General features: G+C 36.9%; 1 protein-coding gene across 1 annotated transcript; it reads left to right on the top strand.

The window, feature by feature from the left end:
• The first annotated feature begins 14285 nt into the window (after nt 1-14285).
• Nucleotides 14286-17610, top strand: LOC121253005 (probable serine/threonine-protein kinase PBL26). Its single transcript, XM_041152879.1, has 6 exons — nt 14286-14463; nt 14859-14952; nt 15288-15490; nt 15604-15793; nt 16382-16770; nt 17031-17610. Exons 1-6 carry the CDS (start codon nt 14314-14316, stop codon nt 17406-17408), a joined length of 1404 nt encoding a protein of 467 aa, XP_041008813.1. The 5' UTR covers nt 14286-14313; the 3' UTR covers nt 17409-17610.
• Nucleotides 17611-18066: the final 456 nt, after the last annotated feature.

Below are 18066 nucleotides of genomic sequence, written 5' to 3'. Positions count from 1 at the left end.
AGAACAAAGAAAAGATTAAAATTACAATCCAATGTCTCTTCGCGCATGGAGACTTGAGTGTTTTTTTTTTTTTTTTTGAAAAAAACCACATACACACAAAATGCATTGGGTTTAGAAAATTTGCAAACCCCTTCTCTTGAAAAAATAAAAAATGGCGAAATTGTCATTGACGAACCTTGGAAGACCACAGAGAACAAGAATGGCTGTAACTTCACATTTTCAAGTCAGTTTTTGGTGTTGGGTTCTCATTCCTACCTGTCGGTGGACGCTAAATTTCAGCCTTTTGTATATCTAAATAACAAAAGATAATAATCACAGGTAGAGTAGCTAATAAACAATCGGCCCCATTACTCGTTATCTTCTTTCAAATTTAAGAAAAGCAAAACCAAGTGGTATAAGATTATGATTACATACACTGGTGACTGTCTGCTCTTCTGAAAGACATAAACCCCTTGTCTCAGGCATGTGATGAAAGCCCAGAGCAACGTCAGAATCTGAGAATTTCCATGAAAAAGTAAATAAAATACAAACACCAAGAGATCATTTATTACGTTCTTCTCCCCAACAATAGCTTCATTAAGTGCTTGTCTTTCAACTAGAACCATTGGGATTTGCTGATCTAATTTCATGTTCAGTCCTTCATAATAATCTCTTATGGCATGGTAAAGGGCCGGGTTGACAACCACCAGTATCCATGATAGCAGATTCCATGCACTCTATGCATAAACGTCGCCCATCTTCCAGAGAGTAGTATCTTGTGTTCAAAGACTTCAAGGAGACGAAAATAGGGGAAAAGATATGCAGATCAATTTGAATTAATATTCATCTCTTCCAATTAAGAAAACATTTTGGAGATAAGGTAATAGAAGAAAATATGTTCCATATCTTGGATGAAGAAATGAAATGGAGAAGACGAAATGGAATGGGGAAGAAGAAATGAAATGGGGAAGACGATGTGGGAAGAAAAACGAAAGGAAAAAAAAATGTGACGAAATGGATACCAGGGATACTGGAAGACGAAGACGACGGGGGAAGAAAAAAAGAAATGAAGCAAAAAAGAAAGGAAAAAAAAATTCCACGGGGCATACCCACGTCAAGCGGGAAGCCAAAACGGGAAGGGGGAACGGTGTCTCTAGTATTTTTCTTTGCAAAATGTCCCTTTGTATACATTCCTCGTCAAGGGAAAATGGAAATTGCAAAGACATACATAAAAATACTGGTTTGACTCAATTGCGAAGACGACCCGAAATCCAGTTTCGTTTGGTTACACGATGAAAATGAAATTAAAATTAAAAGTAGAATAAAATATTATTTTTATTTTAAAATTTAAAAAATTTAAATTATTTATTATATTTTATATAAATTTAAAAATTATAATAATTACATGAGATGGAATGTCACGGTGACAAACCAGAGATTAAAAAAAAACAGAAAAAAAGACCTTGAAAGGAAGACGAGTAGAGTTCTAGCGACGCACGAGAAATCATTTTGGAATAAATGGAAACATGATAGGATTAGCTTTAATTGTTTTTAGTCATTTTTCTTTTCTTTGAAGGGGAAACCATCGTAGCTAATTTTGATCCGTCAAAGTATAACCAAATTTTAAATTTGACCGAACTTCAGAATATTAACAAATAAAAAAGATATTTACAGTCGTAGAGTGTATAAATATTTTTTTTTAAATGAGTAAATATGAGACTTAAATAAAAAAAATTAATTTTTTAATAGTAAATTTTTATTCTTTTTCAAATCGATTACATTGTGTACTCTACAATTGTATATAACATTACTCTTAAAAAAATATATATATATATATAAAGTAAATTTTATAATATTTATTATTCATTTAATATTATTCAAAATGTTTATACGGATATTTATTCCATTTTTATGCTTTTTTTTTTCACTTAAGATTTTTAAATTTGAACAATGAAAAACACTACTATGTCCACACTATTTGATACCTCCATTTGACCATTGGTCAAATATATATATATATATATATATATATATTTTACTTAGTGATGAAGGAAGTAATTTTAAATATATTTATATATTTTTTTATTTTTTAAATATATTTAAATATGTTAAAAATATATAAAAAAAAAAAATAATTATGCTAGGTATACCGCCCAACGGTCAAGATGGACGGCATAGTTGCCGCAACCTTTGAACAATAGCTTGATGAGATCTTTTTTTCAATTGATTGGAGGATACCAGTAGTGAGTCAGAGACTGTGAAACATGCTTTATTCTTTTTTACGAGAGAGATGATACTCTTTCTCTTCTCCTCGGTTTATCCATGATATAGCCCTGCTCATGCATTTTAAAAATTAGAGAAGTGATATTTATAGTTGCCGAATCAATAAGCCTCACGCAATTTTTTTTAAAAATTAAGTAAATACAGAATCTACATAAAAAATTTAATTTTTTAATAATAGATCTTATTTTTTTTAAAACAATTACACGACACTTGTATATTTCACGACTATAGATATGTAGCATTTCTCTAGAAAATAATACATGCAAGATGCAAGTCCCCATCTCAAAATTCAAGAACTTAACCTCTATGTGCCCGCCTTTATTAGGCTCGTTTGGATATAAAAACGGTTTCATCTAATCTCATTTTATCATTATAACTTTTACAACTTCTCACATAAAATATAATAAATAATTCAACTTTTTCAAATCTCAAAACAATAATAATATTAAAAAATAATATTCTAACAATATTTTATTTAACTTTTAACTTTTATCTAAAACTGTTTTATCTCATCTCATCTTATTATCCAAACGGCAACTAAGTAAACCTTCTAAATTTAAAAATAAATAAATTAAAAAAATAAATAAATATAAAACATACAAGAGTGTCTCCGGATATTGAATAATTGACTGTGAATAAATAAATATGTGAATCTTGTTTTTTACTATATGGAGTGACCTTTCATCCTCAAAATCTTTGAAATCCAAGGATTTAGTAAAAAATGGATAGGTTGGATAAAAGAATACTTGTCTACGATCTCTTATTCCATTCTTATAAATGGTTCACCTTCTGGTTTCATCCAACCATCAAGAGATCTTAGACAAGGAGATTTACTCTCCTCATTCCTTTTCATTATTGGAAACGAGGTCATCTCCCGCCTCATCTTTAGAGAAGAAAATCTCAACCATCTTGAAGGTATCAAAATATCTAGAGGAGGTCCTTCTATAATTCATCTTCTCTTTGCAGATGACCTCATTCTATTTGGGAAGGTAAACCATTCCACAACAGCTGCCTTTGCTAACTGCATTGATATATACATTGCTTGGTTTGGTCAAAAGACCAACCACAACAAGTCCACTATCTATTTTAGCAATAATACTCCAATTTGCTCAAAAAGGGAAATCAAAAACTTTCTGGATTTCAAGACTTGCCCTCAAAACTCAAATACTTAGGCCTACCACTCTTCATCGGGCCTTAAAAAAAAAACTTTTTCAAAGAAACCATTGAAAAAATCGAAAACAAACTTCAGGGGTGGAAAACAAAAGTCTTATCCCAAGCTAGCAGAACAACCCTCATCAGATCTATCGCAGCTTCAATCCCCTCATACACTATGACTACTCTTAGAATGCCAAAATCTATTTCCACTCACATTGATAGCATGTTCAAAAAATTCTGGTTGGGTAAGGATCATAATTCTACTAAAAGATTCACCCCAAAATCCTGGAAATCAATCTGTATACCAAAATCTCTTGGTGGTCTTGGTCTTAAAAGCTGACATCTCTTCAATAATGCCCTCAACATGAAATTCCTCTGGTCCCTCATCAACAACTCAAGCAGCCTTTGGAAAGATTTTTTAACAAAGAAATATCTGAAAAATTCTAGCATTTTTTAGATTCAGCAAAAGTCTTCTGACCTTGATTCTGGAAAAGCCTTTTAAAACATAGAACTTTTCTCAAAAATGGTATCTATTTTCAGATTAACAATGGGGTCTCAATCCAGGTCTGGTTAGACCCTTGGATTCCAACAATGGACACTCACATCCCTGAACCAAATCCAGATAATTCCATCAGTGATCTCACCCTGAAGGTTGTTGAGCTTACACTTGAGGAACCTAGGAGATGGTGTTCTCTCCTTCGTCACACCCTTTTCTCACCACATTCAGTCCAAGAAATTCTCAAAATCCTTCTGTTAAGGCATAACTTTTCCCAAGTGCAAGATAAAATAAAATGGACTCATCACTATTGTGGCGCCCCCAATCCCCCTTATATAAATACACAGAGATTGAGACACCAGGATGGTGATAACACAGTCACACATCCCAACGAAGTGCCAGTGTGTGTACATGCAACAGTGTACAAATAAAATAACGCAGCGGATAGTCAACTAAGTACCAGAATTTATTTACAATCAAACATCAGTAAAGATTTAAATAGCAGTTATACAGTCATCCATAAACTAATTTACAATAGTTTCAGATATACAAACGAGTGATCCCAGATCACTCCTTAGGCAGAGCCGTCTCCTCAGGCTCGCCCTCCTCCTCCTCAGCATCAAAATCTGCGTTACCACAAAATGGTATCACAGGTAAGTATAACCCAAACAATAACGTAATATAAAATGCATTAAATGCAACTAACATGCATGCACATGAAAAATATGCATTTTCCACAAAACATCATTTTCCCCAAAAATGATAATTTTCCAACACACACCAAAATTCCATTTTGGCCCAAATTATCCGTAAAACATTTTCCCAGAAAATGATTTACCCAAAAACCAACTCGCACTATTTTCCCAGAAAATAGTGTATTAATTCCAAATGCACCATGCATTATTTCCATATGCACCATGGCCTCCCCTATGGACCATCCGCACGTCCTGGCTTCGCAGCGGTGCTCAGTTCCGCGCCCAGCGCGTACATGGCCAAGCACCCACACTACGCAACGAGCGATGCCCAGTTCCGCGCCCAGCGCGTACGTGGCCAGACATCCTCTAGTCCCCGCCAGCAGAAGGACCACGGAGTCGGCACGAGACCATCTCGTCCGATCCCATTGTCACCCGGCGACAATCCAGGGGACGTTACTCAGTATATTCCGCTCCTGAGTAACCAGAGGAGCTCCACCGAGTTAATACCCCATCTCGGTTTGGGGTCGTGATACACACGCACCAAAAATCCATTCTCACATGAAAACCCAGTTTTCATAAACACATGAACATGAATGCAATACACGAAAACCCAGTTTTCTTTTACAAACATGATCATGCATGAAATAATGAAATGCACATGTACCAACACAATATCCAAACCAACAATGACCAATCCAATCAAATCCAACCAAACAACTCCAATCACAAATCCATCCGACCCCCGAACTCCTCGGACTCAGTCCGGCATGCCAAATATACAGTGAAATGGGTTAGTGCAAAAATACATTTAAATTACGAAAGTTCTTTGGAGAAATACTTACAGTGCAATATAATAATTTCCGGAGGATCACGAAGCTGCAAGTGGTGATATCTGAGCAACACCACAGTGTAAAATACACTGTGGCCGTGGGTCACAGATACCCACTTTTCAACAAGGTCAAACGAAGACCCAAAAATGGTAGGGTAGGGCCTAGAGAGGTCGGTGAAGCTAGTGGTGGTGGTAGTTTGCCGTGGGTGGCGGCGCAAGGGGTGGTTTTAGGCCAAAAATGCACAAATCGGAAATGAACTTGGAGGGGCTTCACCGGTGACGGATCGGAGCTGGGGTTGGGTCCAATGGGTTGCCAAGAGGTCGGGGATGAAGTGGTAGAAAGATGGTGGCCGGAGGTGGCGCGACGGCGGCGCAGTGGTGCATGGAACGCCGCGGCTTCAATGGGTTCGTGGTGGTTAACGGCGGCAATGGAGGAGCTGGAAATGGAGGGGGGTGATCGCCGCGGCAGGGGGAGCGGAGGAGCCGGGCGGTGTTGACCACTGCCGGCGCATGGCGGCGGGCTGGGGGAGAGAGGAATGCACGGCGAGAGAGAGAGAGAGAGAGAGAGAGAGAGAGAGTCGCGCACCGGGGAGGAAACCAGGAAGAAGAAAAAGAAAAAGAAAAAAAAGAAAAGAAAAAGAAAAGGAAAAGAAAAATAGAGGGAAAAGAAATGAGGTCCAATCCTCATAACTTGGGTCACAAAAATGATTCAACGGAAACGATTTCAAAACCTCAAGTTAATTAAAATAATTTAAACGTAATGGTAAAGTCAAATTGAAATAATTAAATCCCACAATAATTAAATAAATATTAAAAATAATTTAAATGCATAACAATAAATAAATATTAAGAAAGCACATAAAAATAATTTTCACCAAATTAAAATCATAGAAATAAACTCATTAAAAATCCAACCAATTTTAAAATACGAGAATAAAATTTAAATAAATAAAAATAATCCTTTAGTAAAAATACACTAAAATGCGGGGTGTTACATCCTCCCCCCTTAAATAAAATTTCGTCCTCGAAATTGGCAAGGTCAACATTAAGACTAAGACAGGAATAAGATTCAACTAAGAGCAGACTAAGAACATACCACCAAAATAGTCTGGCAAGGCCACTCTATAAGCAACAAACCCAACCTTCTCTACGATCTGAAAATGGCCAACATATCTTGGACTAAGCTTTCCTTTCTTACCAAAGCGCTTAACGCCTTTCATAGGAGAGACTTTAAGATAAACCCAATCACCTACTTCAAAGGATAAGTCTCTTCTTCTTGTATCTGCGTAACTTTTCTGGCGACTTTGCGCTTCAGCCATCTTCTTCCTGATAAACTGAACTTGATCCTTCATTTCTTGAATTATCTCATGCCCAAGCAATCTGTTCTCGCCAACTTCATCCCAACATAAAGGCGATCTACACTTCCTTCCATACAAAGCTTCATGCGAAGCCATCTGAATGGAGGAATGAAAACTGTTATTATAAGAGAACTCGATAAGCGGCAGATGATTCTCCCAACTTCCTTGAAATTCCATGATATAAGACCGCAACATATCCTCCAGAGTCTGAATAGTACGCTCTGATTGACCGTCTGTTTTGAGGGTGATACGCCGAACTAAGCTTCAATTTAGTGCCTAATGCTGCCTGCAAACTCTTCCAGAAATGGACCGTGAATCGCGAGTCCCGATCTGACACGATACTCTTGGGTATTCCATGCAAACGCACTATCTCTTTAACATATAACCGAGTCAACTTACCCAAAGAGTCAGTATTAATAATAGGCAAGAAATAAGCACTCTTGATCAATCAATCAACAATCGCCCAAATAGAGTTCTTCCCACTAGGAGTCCTCGGCAAACCCACAACAAAATCCATAGAAATATCATCCCACTTCCACTCTGGAATAGGGAGAGGTTGAAGTCTACCAGTAGGTCTTTTAATGCTCAGCCTTAACTTGACGGCACGTGGCACATTCCTCAATGAACATGGCACTATCCAACATACTCATTTTAATCCCCCAATGACACATCACGACCAGTATTCCTAGAGTGACTGCTATCCAAAAAATCTCATTTCCTCTAGAACCTTAATACAACATCCAATAAATTCCAATGATCAAAAGCCCTTACAATAATATGTGCCAACTGCAATCAACTCCTATGCTCCAACTTCTAAACCTTTATTGAATTCTACTATTGGAAACCTAATAGCCACTTCCAATGTTAACCATCAGTAACAGATTTTGCACAACCAAATGATTAATCGCCAATCACAAGTATCTTCTCAAAATTCAAGTCACCATTAATTCTTCAAATCAGCACAATTTGAACTCCTGACTACAACAAAAATACCACGCTTCTGCTGCGCACTCTGATATTCGCCTCATGTATAAAACTTACGTTCTCATGAAACTAACACCATCGAGTACATGGTGGCTCCATTCCTACTAACCAAAACTCTTATCACAATTTGGTAGAAAAAAAAAATACTCTCTCCCAAAACCACGAGTTCTAACTCAAATTCCTCAATTAATTTCTACTGCCTTGATCAAAATCAAATTCTATAAAATACATCCATGATCATTGACAGAAAACCAATATCAACCAACCTCAGCATCCCAAATTAAAAATAAGCAACCTCAACCCAAAATACATCTGTCTCATCTACGATAAGGAACATACTTTAAAAGACTCAATTCTAACCTAGCGAATCAAAAAGAGTGCCTAGAGACTTCTACCTAACAACCTAAACCCGAGAGCTCATCATCTACATTCTAAACAACATCTAATCTAACGGTGACTAACTCACAACGAACCACCATTGACTTCACCAAAACATTAACAAAACCTCCTTGGTAACTCGCCCACCTATTTCTACTCCAATAAGCTAGTATTAACACAATTAGTTCCTTCAATAGCACATCACTATTAAACCTTAGGGCAAACCATACTGATCAAATCTTCAATCTACCAAAAGCCATTGCAAAGCATCCAAGGATCCTAATGCTTTATTACCCCCACATACTTGATCATATTATCCACTGTTGATGCCTAAGCTTCAACTTCGAATATCTTTTCATATACCATACGTGACATCCCATCAATCTCTCTTCAAGTTAAATAACAATGTCCTTCATTCAACCAACTAGATGCTCAAACTCCAAAAGAATGTATAGCCTCAAAAATTTAAATTCCTAGGTAACCTCAAGTCACAATTAATTCCTGAAGATAATCACAATAACTATTCCCAACCATGATTCATTGAGTAACCCACTTCAATTGCACACTTCGATCGACTCACCAAAAACTCCAAGCCAAGGTCTCTTGAATTACTACTATTGTGTTGACTCCTCTTCCACACCAACCAAAACCACTTCTTCCAAACCAAATGAGACTAGGACCTATACTCTCCGAAATCCATAATCACTCACCACTACTATACATCAATCTTACGCACCCTTAGCCAAAACCAATAATCCTCCAAACGTGCAGGTGATCATCATTACCATTTCCATCACTAAACCTATATCCTCGAAATCAATAAGAATCATTTCTTTAATCGTCACCATCTATTATCCTTAAAATTGATATGGATTAAATCATTAACCTGTCACTGTAACCTCAAGCTAAAAACAATTATTAACCGAACTAGATCAACATCCTCCATCTCCAAAGAAATTCTCCCCTAAAAAAAAAAATTCTCATATCAGTAACTCAACTCAGATCAATCCTATTTTAATTCAGCCATTCAACTCTGAAATTCTAAAACCTTAACCCAGATATAAATCATTTCCTGAAATCCTCAAGATTGATGAACTTAAATCTAAAACATTCGCCTTATAAAACTTGTAAATTCTAAAACCCCAAATGTTATCAAATTGCTTATCGAGGTCAGCAAGATCAAAAACTTCTAGTCTAAGTAATCTCTTAATTGCTTGTTGAACCTACCAGCTTAAATCCTATTAACTTATTTTCTAAAAAACTATGGGGCCACAAACCTTAGATGAACTTCTCATAAATCTAACATTGACATTCGTTGAACTTACAACCTCCTACCCCAAAGACTCATTACCTAAATTCTACGGAACCTAAATCCTCAATTATCCTAAGCAATTAAAAATTATTCCCCTCGTTAGCAGCAACTTGAGTACCTAATCCAAAGAGTTCAACCAGATCCTGATGTTCAAGCCTTGATATTAAAACAACCAATCACCAAGAGTTCAGGCCTACTATACCAATGTTTAAGCCTAACAATGGCCTTCTCAGTCGTACCATCTTCCTGTCATAACATAACCCTTAACCCGCCTTTCAATTTCGAACAAAACAAAATAAAATAAAATTCCATAAATAAAATAACATATGACAAAATGCATAAAACTAAGGAAGTAGTTCACCATAAAATAAATATAACAATAAAATAATCCGCCATAAAATAAAACAATTAAATTAAAATGACATACAAATAAATAAATAAACAACAAAATTATTATACAATAAAATAAATAAACACCAAAATTATTATACAATAAAATAAATAAACAACCAAATTATTATACAATAAAATAAATAAACAACAGAATTATTATACAATAAAATAAATAAAGCCAATAAAACCATACTCAACCAAAGGTAAACACGAATTAAAGCAATAAAATCAAATAAATCAAATAACATCAATTAACATAAAATAAAATAGCAATAAACTCATAATATAAAATAAATAACTTAACTTACACCACTTAAACAAAAATTTTATTATTTTAAAATAATAATAAAAATAATTTTCTGGTACTATCTTAAGGGACATGTGGTTTTACCCAGAGTCGAACTGCTCTGATACCACCTGTGGCGCCCCCAATCCCCCTTATATAAATACACAGAGATTGAGACACCAGGATAGTAACAACACGGTCACACATCCCAACGAAGTGCCAGTGTGTGTACATGCAACAGTGTACAAATAAAATAACGCAGCAGATAGTCAACTAAGTACCAGAATTTATTTACAATCAAACATCAGTAAAGATTTAAATAGCAGTTATACAGTCATCCATAAACTAATTTACAATAGTTCCAGATATACAAACGAGTGATCCCAGATCACTCCTTAGGCAGAGCCGTCTCCTCAGGCTCGCCCTCCTCCTCCTCAGCATCAAAATCTACGTTACCACAAAATGGTATCGCAGGTAAGTATAACCCAAACAACAACGTAATAAAAAATGCATTAAATGCAACTAACATGCATGCACATGAAAAATATGCATTTTCCACAAAACATCATTTTCCCCAAAAATGATAATTTTCCAACACACACCAAAATCTCATTTTGGCCCAAATTATCCGTAAAACATTTTCCCAGAAAATGATTTACCCAAAAACCAACTCGCACTATTTTCCCAGAAAATAGTGCATTAATTCCAAATGCACCATGCATTATTTCCATATGCACCATGGCCTCCCCTATGGACCATCCGCACGTCCTGGCTTCGCAGCGGTGCTCAGTTCCGCGCCCAGCGCGTACATGGCCAAGCACCCACACTACGCAACGAGCGATGCCCAGTTCCGCGCCCAGCGCGTACGTGGCCAGACATCCTCTAGTCCTCGCCAGCAAAAGGACCACGGAGTCGGCACGAGACCATCTCGTCCGATCCCATTGTCGCCCGGCGACAATCCAGGGGACGTTACTCAGTATATTCCGCTCCCGAGTAACCAGAGGAGCTCCACCGAGTTAATACCCCATCTCGGCTTGGGGTCGTGATACACACGCACCAAAAATCCATTCTCACATGAAAACCCAGTTTTCATAAACACATGAACATGAATGCAATACACGAAAACCCAGTTTTCTTTTACAAACATGATCATGCATGAAATAATGAAATGCACATGTACCAACACAATATCCAAACCAACAATGACCAATCCAATCAAATCCAACCAAACAACTCCAATCACAAATCCATCCGACCCCCGAACTCCTCGGACTCAGTCCGGCATGCCAAATATACAGTGAAATGGGTTAGTGCAAAAATACATTTAAATTACGAAAGTTCTTTGGAGAAATACTTACAGTGCAATATAATAATTTCCGGAGGATCACGAAGCTGCAAGTGGTGATGTCTGAGCAACACCACAGTGTAAAATACACTGTGGCCGTGGGTCACAGATACCCACTTTTCAACGAGGACAAACGAAGACCCAAAAATGGTAGGGTAGGGCCTAGAGAGGTCGGTGAAGCTAGTGGTGGTGGTGGTTTGGCGTGGGTGGCGGCGCAAGGGGTGGTTTTAGGCCAAAAATACACAAATCGGAAATGGACTTGGTGGGGCTTCACCGGTGACGGATCGGAGCTGGGGTTGGGTCCAATGGGTTGCCAAGAGGTCGGGGATGAAGTGGTAGAAAGATGGTGGCCGGAGGTGGCGCGACGGCGGCGCAGTGGTGCATGGAACGCCGCGGCTTCAATGGGTTCGTGGTGGTTAACGGCGGCGATGGAGGAGCTGGAAATGGAGGGGGGTGATCGCCGGCGGCAGGGGGAGCGGAGGAGCCGGGCGGTGTTGACCACCGCCGGCGCATGGCGGCGGGCTGGGGGAGAGAGGAATGCACGGCGAGAGAGAGAGAGAGAGAGAGAGAGAGAGAGAGAGAGAGTCGCGCACCGGGGAGGAAACCAGGAAGAAGAAAAAGAAAAAGAAAAAAAAGAAAAGAAAAGAAAAGAAAAAGAAAAGGAAAAGAAAAATAGAGGGAAAAGAAATGAGGTCCAATCCTCATAACTTGGGTCACAAAAATGATCCAACGGAAACGATTTCAAAACCTCAAGTTAATCAAAATAATTTAAACGTAATGGTAAAGTCAAATTGAAATAATTAAATCCCACAGTAATTAAATAAATATTAAAAGCAATTTAAATGCATAACAATAAATAAATATTAAGAAAGCACATAAAAATAATTTTCACCAAATTAAAATCATAGAAATAAACTCATTAAAAATCCAACCAATTTTAAAATACGAGAATAAAATTTAAATAAATAAAAATAATCATTTAGTAAAAATACACTAAAATGCGGGGTGTTACAACTATTTAGGAAATTACTCTATGAAGTCTTCTTATGTAGCTTTGGTTAATACCTCCGAAACAATTGTCTCAGACATTTCTTGGAAAAAGTTGTGTAAACTCAAAATTCAAGACCGCCTCAAACTTCTAATCTAGAAAGTTGCTCATAACTTTCTTCCCACAAAATCACTTCTCAAAACAGCCATCAATCTTAATGCTGATCAAATACTCTGTCCCCTTTGTGAATCATAAGAGGAAACCCTCCACGATCTGTTCTTCAACTACTCTTTTGCCAGAATTCTATGGAGGCAATCAAGTTGGCCCATTGACATATCAAAATTTAATGAGTTTCCCATCACAGTCCGGATAAATAGAATCCTCAATCCCTCAAGCTCTCTTTTGATTCCTGAAGAAGAATCTCAAAATTTCCAACTATTTGCATCTTTAGCTATGGATTGCATTTGGTTCCTCAGAGACAAAGTCATCCACACAACCTTCAAACCATCACCAACTCAGATTGTCTTATCTGTAGCCTCTCTTTTTTCGAACCACATCTCAGCTTCGGCTAAGAAGTACGATCATCCCACAGTCAGAGCACACATTATTAGAGAAGGTTTTAACCTGCTTCAATTTGATGTGGCAATTAGAGAAAAAGAATGCACCCCAACATCCATTTGCAAATCAAGTGATGGCAGCCCCATTCGTTACCACAAGTTTCACTAACAACATCAATCCTCTTGTGGGTGAAGCAACAATAGTGTTTGAAGGCATCCAAGAGGCACATCACAGAAATCTGAAAAAATTATAAATTGAAGGAGACTCCCAACAAGTGGATTGATTCTATTTCAGACCATAATTCCATATTTGATTGGGAAATTCAAGGTATTTCATCGGACTCAAGATATCTACTTCAATCCTTTGAAGACTGGGATGTAAGTAAAATTGATCGATCACAAAATTGATGTGCACATGAAATAGCACAATGGGCTACTTCCAATCATCATTATAGAAACTTGCCCCTCTCTACCAACACTGCTGAAATTTCATAGTTGAAAGGATCCTCCTGTTTGTAATATTTTAATACTCAAACTATGTATTTCTTTTCCCAATTTTTATAATGAAATAGCTAACTTGCCGAGAAAAAAAAAATACTTGAATCTTGTTAAGGTCCTAACGATATAATTTTTTAAAAAATTTTTAGGACAAATTAATACCAGAATATAGATCCTGAATTTAAATTCTGATTCAGCATTTATCCCATTTACTATTTATATTCAAACACATCTCAATGAGATTCACAAAATACTATACAATTCACAAATCAATTCAAATTATCTAATTTTACCTCAGCATCCAAATGCAGTCTTTAATCAACTATTATATGTGTTGAGTTAAGCTTAACGATATAATTTAAATAAAAAAAATGATAGTTGCAGTCGTGAGTGCATAAACGACGTGCAATCACTTTAAAAAAATGAATAAATACGATACCCACATAAAAAATAATAATGTTTAATAGTACATTCAATTCTTTTTCAAAATGACTGTACTTGCGCATTCCAAGACTATATGTGGATGTAGTATTACTTTTTAAATAATTAAAGAGAGATCTGTATACGTTGCCACCGTGATCGTTATTTAATTTATGAAATAATACTAAATATAGGTTTAAGGTATTAACTCTGGGCAAACTCTTAAAAATTTTGAAAAAAGTGAATTTCTAGAATTGTTCTCGTTGTATTCAAAACACAGATAATTTTTTCAAAACACAGATAAAAAACACAGCTAAAATTTGGAAAAAATTATTGAGTTTCTAGTTATGTTGCAGTATGTGTTGTATTCAAGACTGTCACATTTACGAACTTCCAAAACCTCCCTTTCTACCTACGTCTCTCCATCATTTGCGGGAACGCCAAAAGCTGTCAACCCATTTCAGTTTCGCCTCCATTAATTCCCTCTGCAAGGTTCGTGGCTTTTTGGTGAGTTTGTTGAATCTTTCTTTTTTCTTTTTTTAAGTTTCATGCATGGGGGTTTTGTCGACGTTGGGATTTTGGTTAAGCTTGCATTGCCGATCAGCATTTTGAGTCAATGAAAACTTTGTAGCTATATCCATTATCGAGTTTAGACGAAGCTCAAGTTTTGCATTCTCTCTCTCTCTCTCTAATTTATTCGATGAAAACTTTGTAGCTATATCCATTATCGAGTTTAGAAGTTTTTTTTTTCCTCTTCAAATAGTTTATCTAGCTAGTGCATACATCATTTTTTGGGACGTATCGCAAAAGTGGGAATTCAAGGACAAAATAGGGGAGAATAACAGAGAAAATTCTTTGTACAAGAAATGAGTTGTTTTCCCTGTTTTTCATCCCATGAGAAGAAATCATCAAAGAAGATCGATGGCGGAAGGAAGGAAGAGTTGCCTGGCGCCTCCACTCGTAGAGACGCAGCCATTCCACAACAGCCAAGGCTGGGTCAGTTCATCACCTTCACCTCTGCAATTTCATGGAAGTATTTTATAATTACTAGGTTTTCTTTAATTAGGTAGATTGTAGTGAATAGAAATGGCTTCTCTTAAGCGACCACCTTAATTATTATGAGACTGCTGGGTTTTTAGCATAATCCTTTTAAAAAGTTGGTTAAGTAAGTGATTAAAATTTACCATTTTCAATTAATCTAAGTTCTTGAAACAATTTATGATTTAACATGGTATCATAATACCTTGTCTTAAATTCTAATTCTAATTTGGAGGTACTCTAGGAAAATCTAATTAAATTGTCACATTCACAAAAAGAGATATCTTGTTCAGAAAATCAAAAGCCAAAGGTGGCACCAGTTGAAACCACCAAGAAGAAGGATTCCTGTAAAGAAGTTGCCAACAACAACAATGCAGCCCAAGCTTTCACTTTCCGTGAATTGGCCACGGCGACAAAGAATTTCAGACAAGAATGCCTAATAGGTGAAGGTGGATTTGGAAGAGTTTACAAGGGGCGACTTGAGAAAATTGGCCGGGTAGGTAAAAACATTCCTGTTTGATGCTTTTTTTCTAGCCTTGAAAGCTTCCACAGTTCATGCAAAACTTCTAGAAGATTTCTAGTAGTGATCTTGCGGTTGTTTCTATTCAGGTTGTGGCTGTGAAGCAACTTGATAGGAATGGATTGCAAGGAAATAGAGAGTTTCTTGTTGAGGTATTGATGTTAAGCGCCTTACACCATGAAAATCTCGTGAATCTGATAGGATATTGTGCTGATGGGGAGCAGAGACTTCTGGTGTACGAGTACATGCCATTGGGGTCTGTGGAGGAACATCTACTTGGTACTAACCCTTTTATATTTCGTTTCTAAAATTAATTATTACAAGGTATAGATAAATATGGGGGTGAGTATTTGAAGTTTGTGGCATTTTGCATTCCAAATGATCTGCCTCAAACTATAAAAAGTTGCAATGTACATTCTTTATTGAGATCCGATAGTTAAGATTTTGTCACAGAGTAAATCTATTCATCATCTTTTTTCTCATCATCCTCATCATCCCATGATGTGGTATTAGATGATAGGTTCACAGATGAAATATAATAAAATCTCTAATCATCTAATGTCACATCATGGGATGATGAAAGGATTATGAGAATTGGGATGATGAGTCACATTACTCTTTTGTCATAGTTACCTATTTCTAGTCTATCTTACCAGTCATAATTAGACAATGATGCTATTTGTCAAATTTTAGTAGTAGAAACATACAAGATGTTAAGTTTGATAGTTTGGGACATAAAGAGTAAAACCCCCTAATGATTTTGTCACGTTACCTATTTCTCTATGCATCTTTTCCCAATAACCATGTGTACCCTGCATCAGAAAACTACACACCATTGATCTTCATGAAAAATATTTGGATGTTCAGATCTAGCACCAGGGAAAAAGCCATTAGATTGGTTCACAAGAATGAAAATAGCTTTACAAGCTGCCAAGGGCCTAGAATATTTACATGGTGAGGCCAGTCCACCTGTAATATATCGTGATTTAAAATCCTCAAACATCTTGCTGGACAAGGATTTCAATGCCAAACTTTCTGACTTCGGATTAGCCAAGGTTGGACCTGCTGGGGACAAGTCTGTGTCTTCAAGAGTCATGGGGACATATGGGTATTGTGCTCCCGAGTATCAAAGAACTGGACAACTCACAGTGAAGTCGGATGTGTACAGTTTTGGAGTTGTTTTATTGGAGCTGATCACTGGAAGGAGAGCCATTGACAACACGAGATGTACCGAGGAGCAAAATCTAGTGACTTGGGTATGTTTCTCCCGTTTCTATTAGGCCATTCTTTTTCAAATTTTTGTTATCTTGTCAATTCATTGACTAGAAGGAAAAAGATCGCAGATGCATAAAATGAGCCCTACGACATTTATTATTAACATATGCATTTTTTGGACAGCATTAAATGCTTAATAAATGCTGTAGAGTACATTTCATGTGTCCATCTTTCTCTCTGTTGAGGGAACTTGAAGATCTTTATCAGACTAGAATGTACTGAATTTGTTTCCTCTTATCAGGCACGACCTGTATTTAAGGATCCTCATAGATTCCAAGAGCTAGCCGATCCACTTCTTCTTAGTGATTTCCCTGTCAGAGCACTACACCAAGCAGTAGCAGTCGCAGCCATGTGTCTCCAGGAGGAACCATCAGTTCGACCCTTAATGATCGATGTTGTCAGTGCTCTCAGTTTCCTTGGGACCGGTGGTCCAGATGCAGCTGCAGCATCTTTTGACGATCCTTCTCCACCATCTAACCAAATAATGGTGGGTGAAAATGGGAATCTTCATGATGAAGAAAGCACAAGTGAACGACAACGAGCTGTGGCAGAAGCCATGGAATGGGGTTCAACTTCCAGACGTAATGCATCACGGGGTGAAAGTGTTTCTTCTTTGTAATTCTACAATTCTGCATGGTAGTGTTGTCCCACATGTTTGATGTATCTCTATGCTTCGATAATCCCTATTTGTTATGGCATCTGTCATGAATTTCTCCCATGACATTCTTTCCCTTTTGTTCCACAGTGCAAGTCTAATGATCTTTGTAAGTCATGGTTTGTCTTACCATAGATATGGACGTGAGAGGTGCTGTTATATCCATTTCTACCTGTTTTCCATTTTGTGATCAGCCACTGTTTCTTTCAAATAATAGGAAAGAAAATAGAAATCTTCTAGAAATATGAGAAAACTACAAATTATTTCTGTTTTTTTATTCCCCCGGAAACCTTTGGACCAAACCAGAATTTTTATATTTTTCATCCCAGTTCATGTATACTTTCAAGCAGGAGCACCTGGTATATCAAATACATATTGTAAACCTCAGTCCTCACAATGGCTGAGAACAAAATTATCATGTGATCTCTTTCATGAAAGTATAAGTTCCATTGAAGGTAACTTGGGGCGGGTTTTCGTGTTTCAAATGACATTTCTACGTCAGGGAGAAAATTCCTCAATTAATATATATATTTTATTCCAAGTCATAAAGAGCTATAACGATAGTGCCAAAAAAGACATGCTAGGTATAATTTACCCTAAAAATGCATTACTAAGATAAGCA

This window comes from Juglans microcarpa x Juglans regia, chromosome 2S, assembly GCF_004785595.1.
Source record: "Juglans microcarpa x Juglans regia isolate MS1-56 chromosome 2S, Jm3101_v1.0, whole genome shotgun sequence".
NCBI classification, from domain to species: domain Eukaryota; kingdom Viridiplantae; phylum Streptophyta; class Magnoliopsida; order Fagales; family Juglandaceae; genus Juglans; species Juglans microcarpa x Juglans regia.
This window is presented reverse-complemented; position numbering and strand designations above follow the sequence as displayed.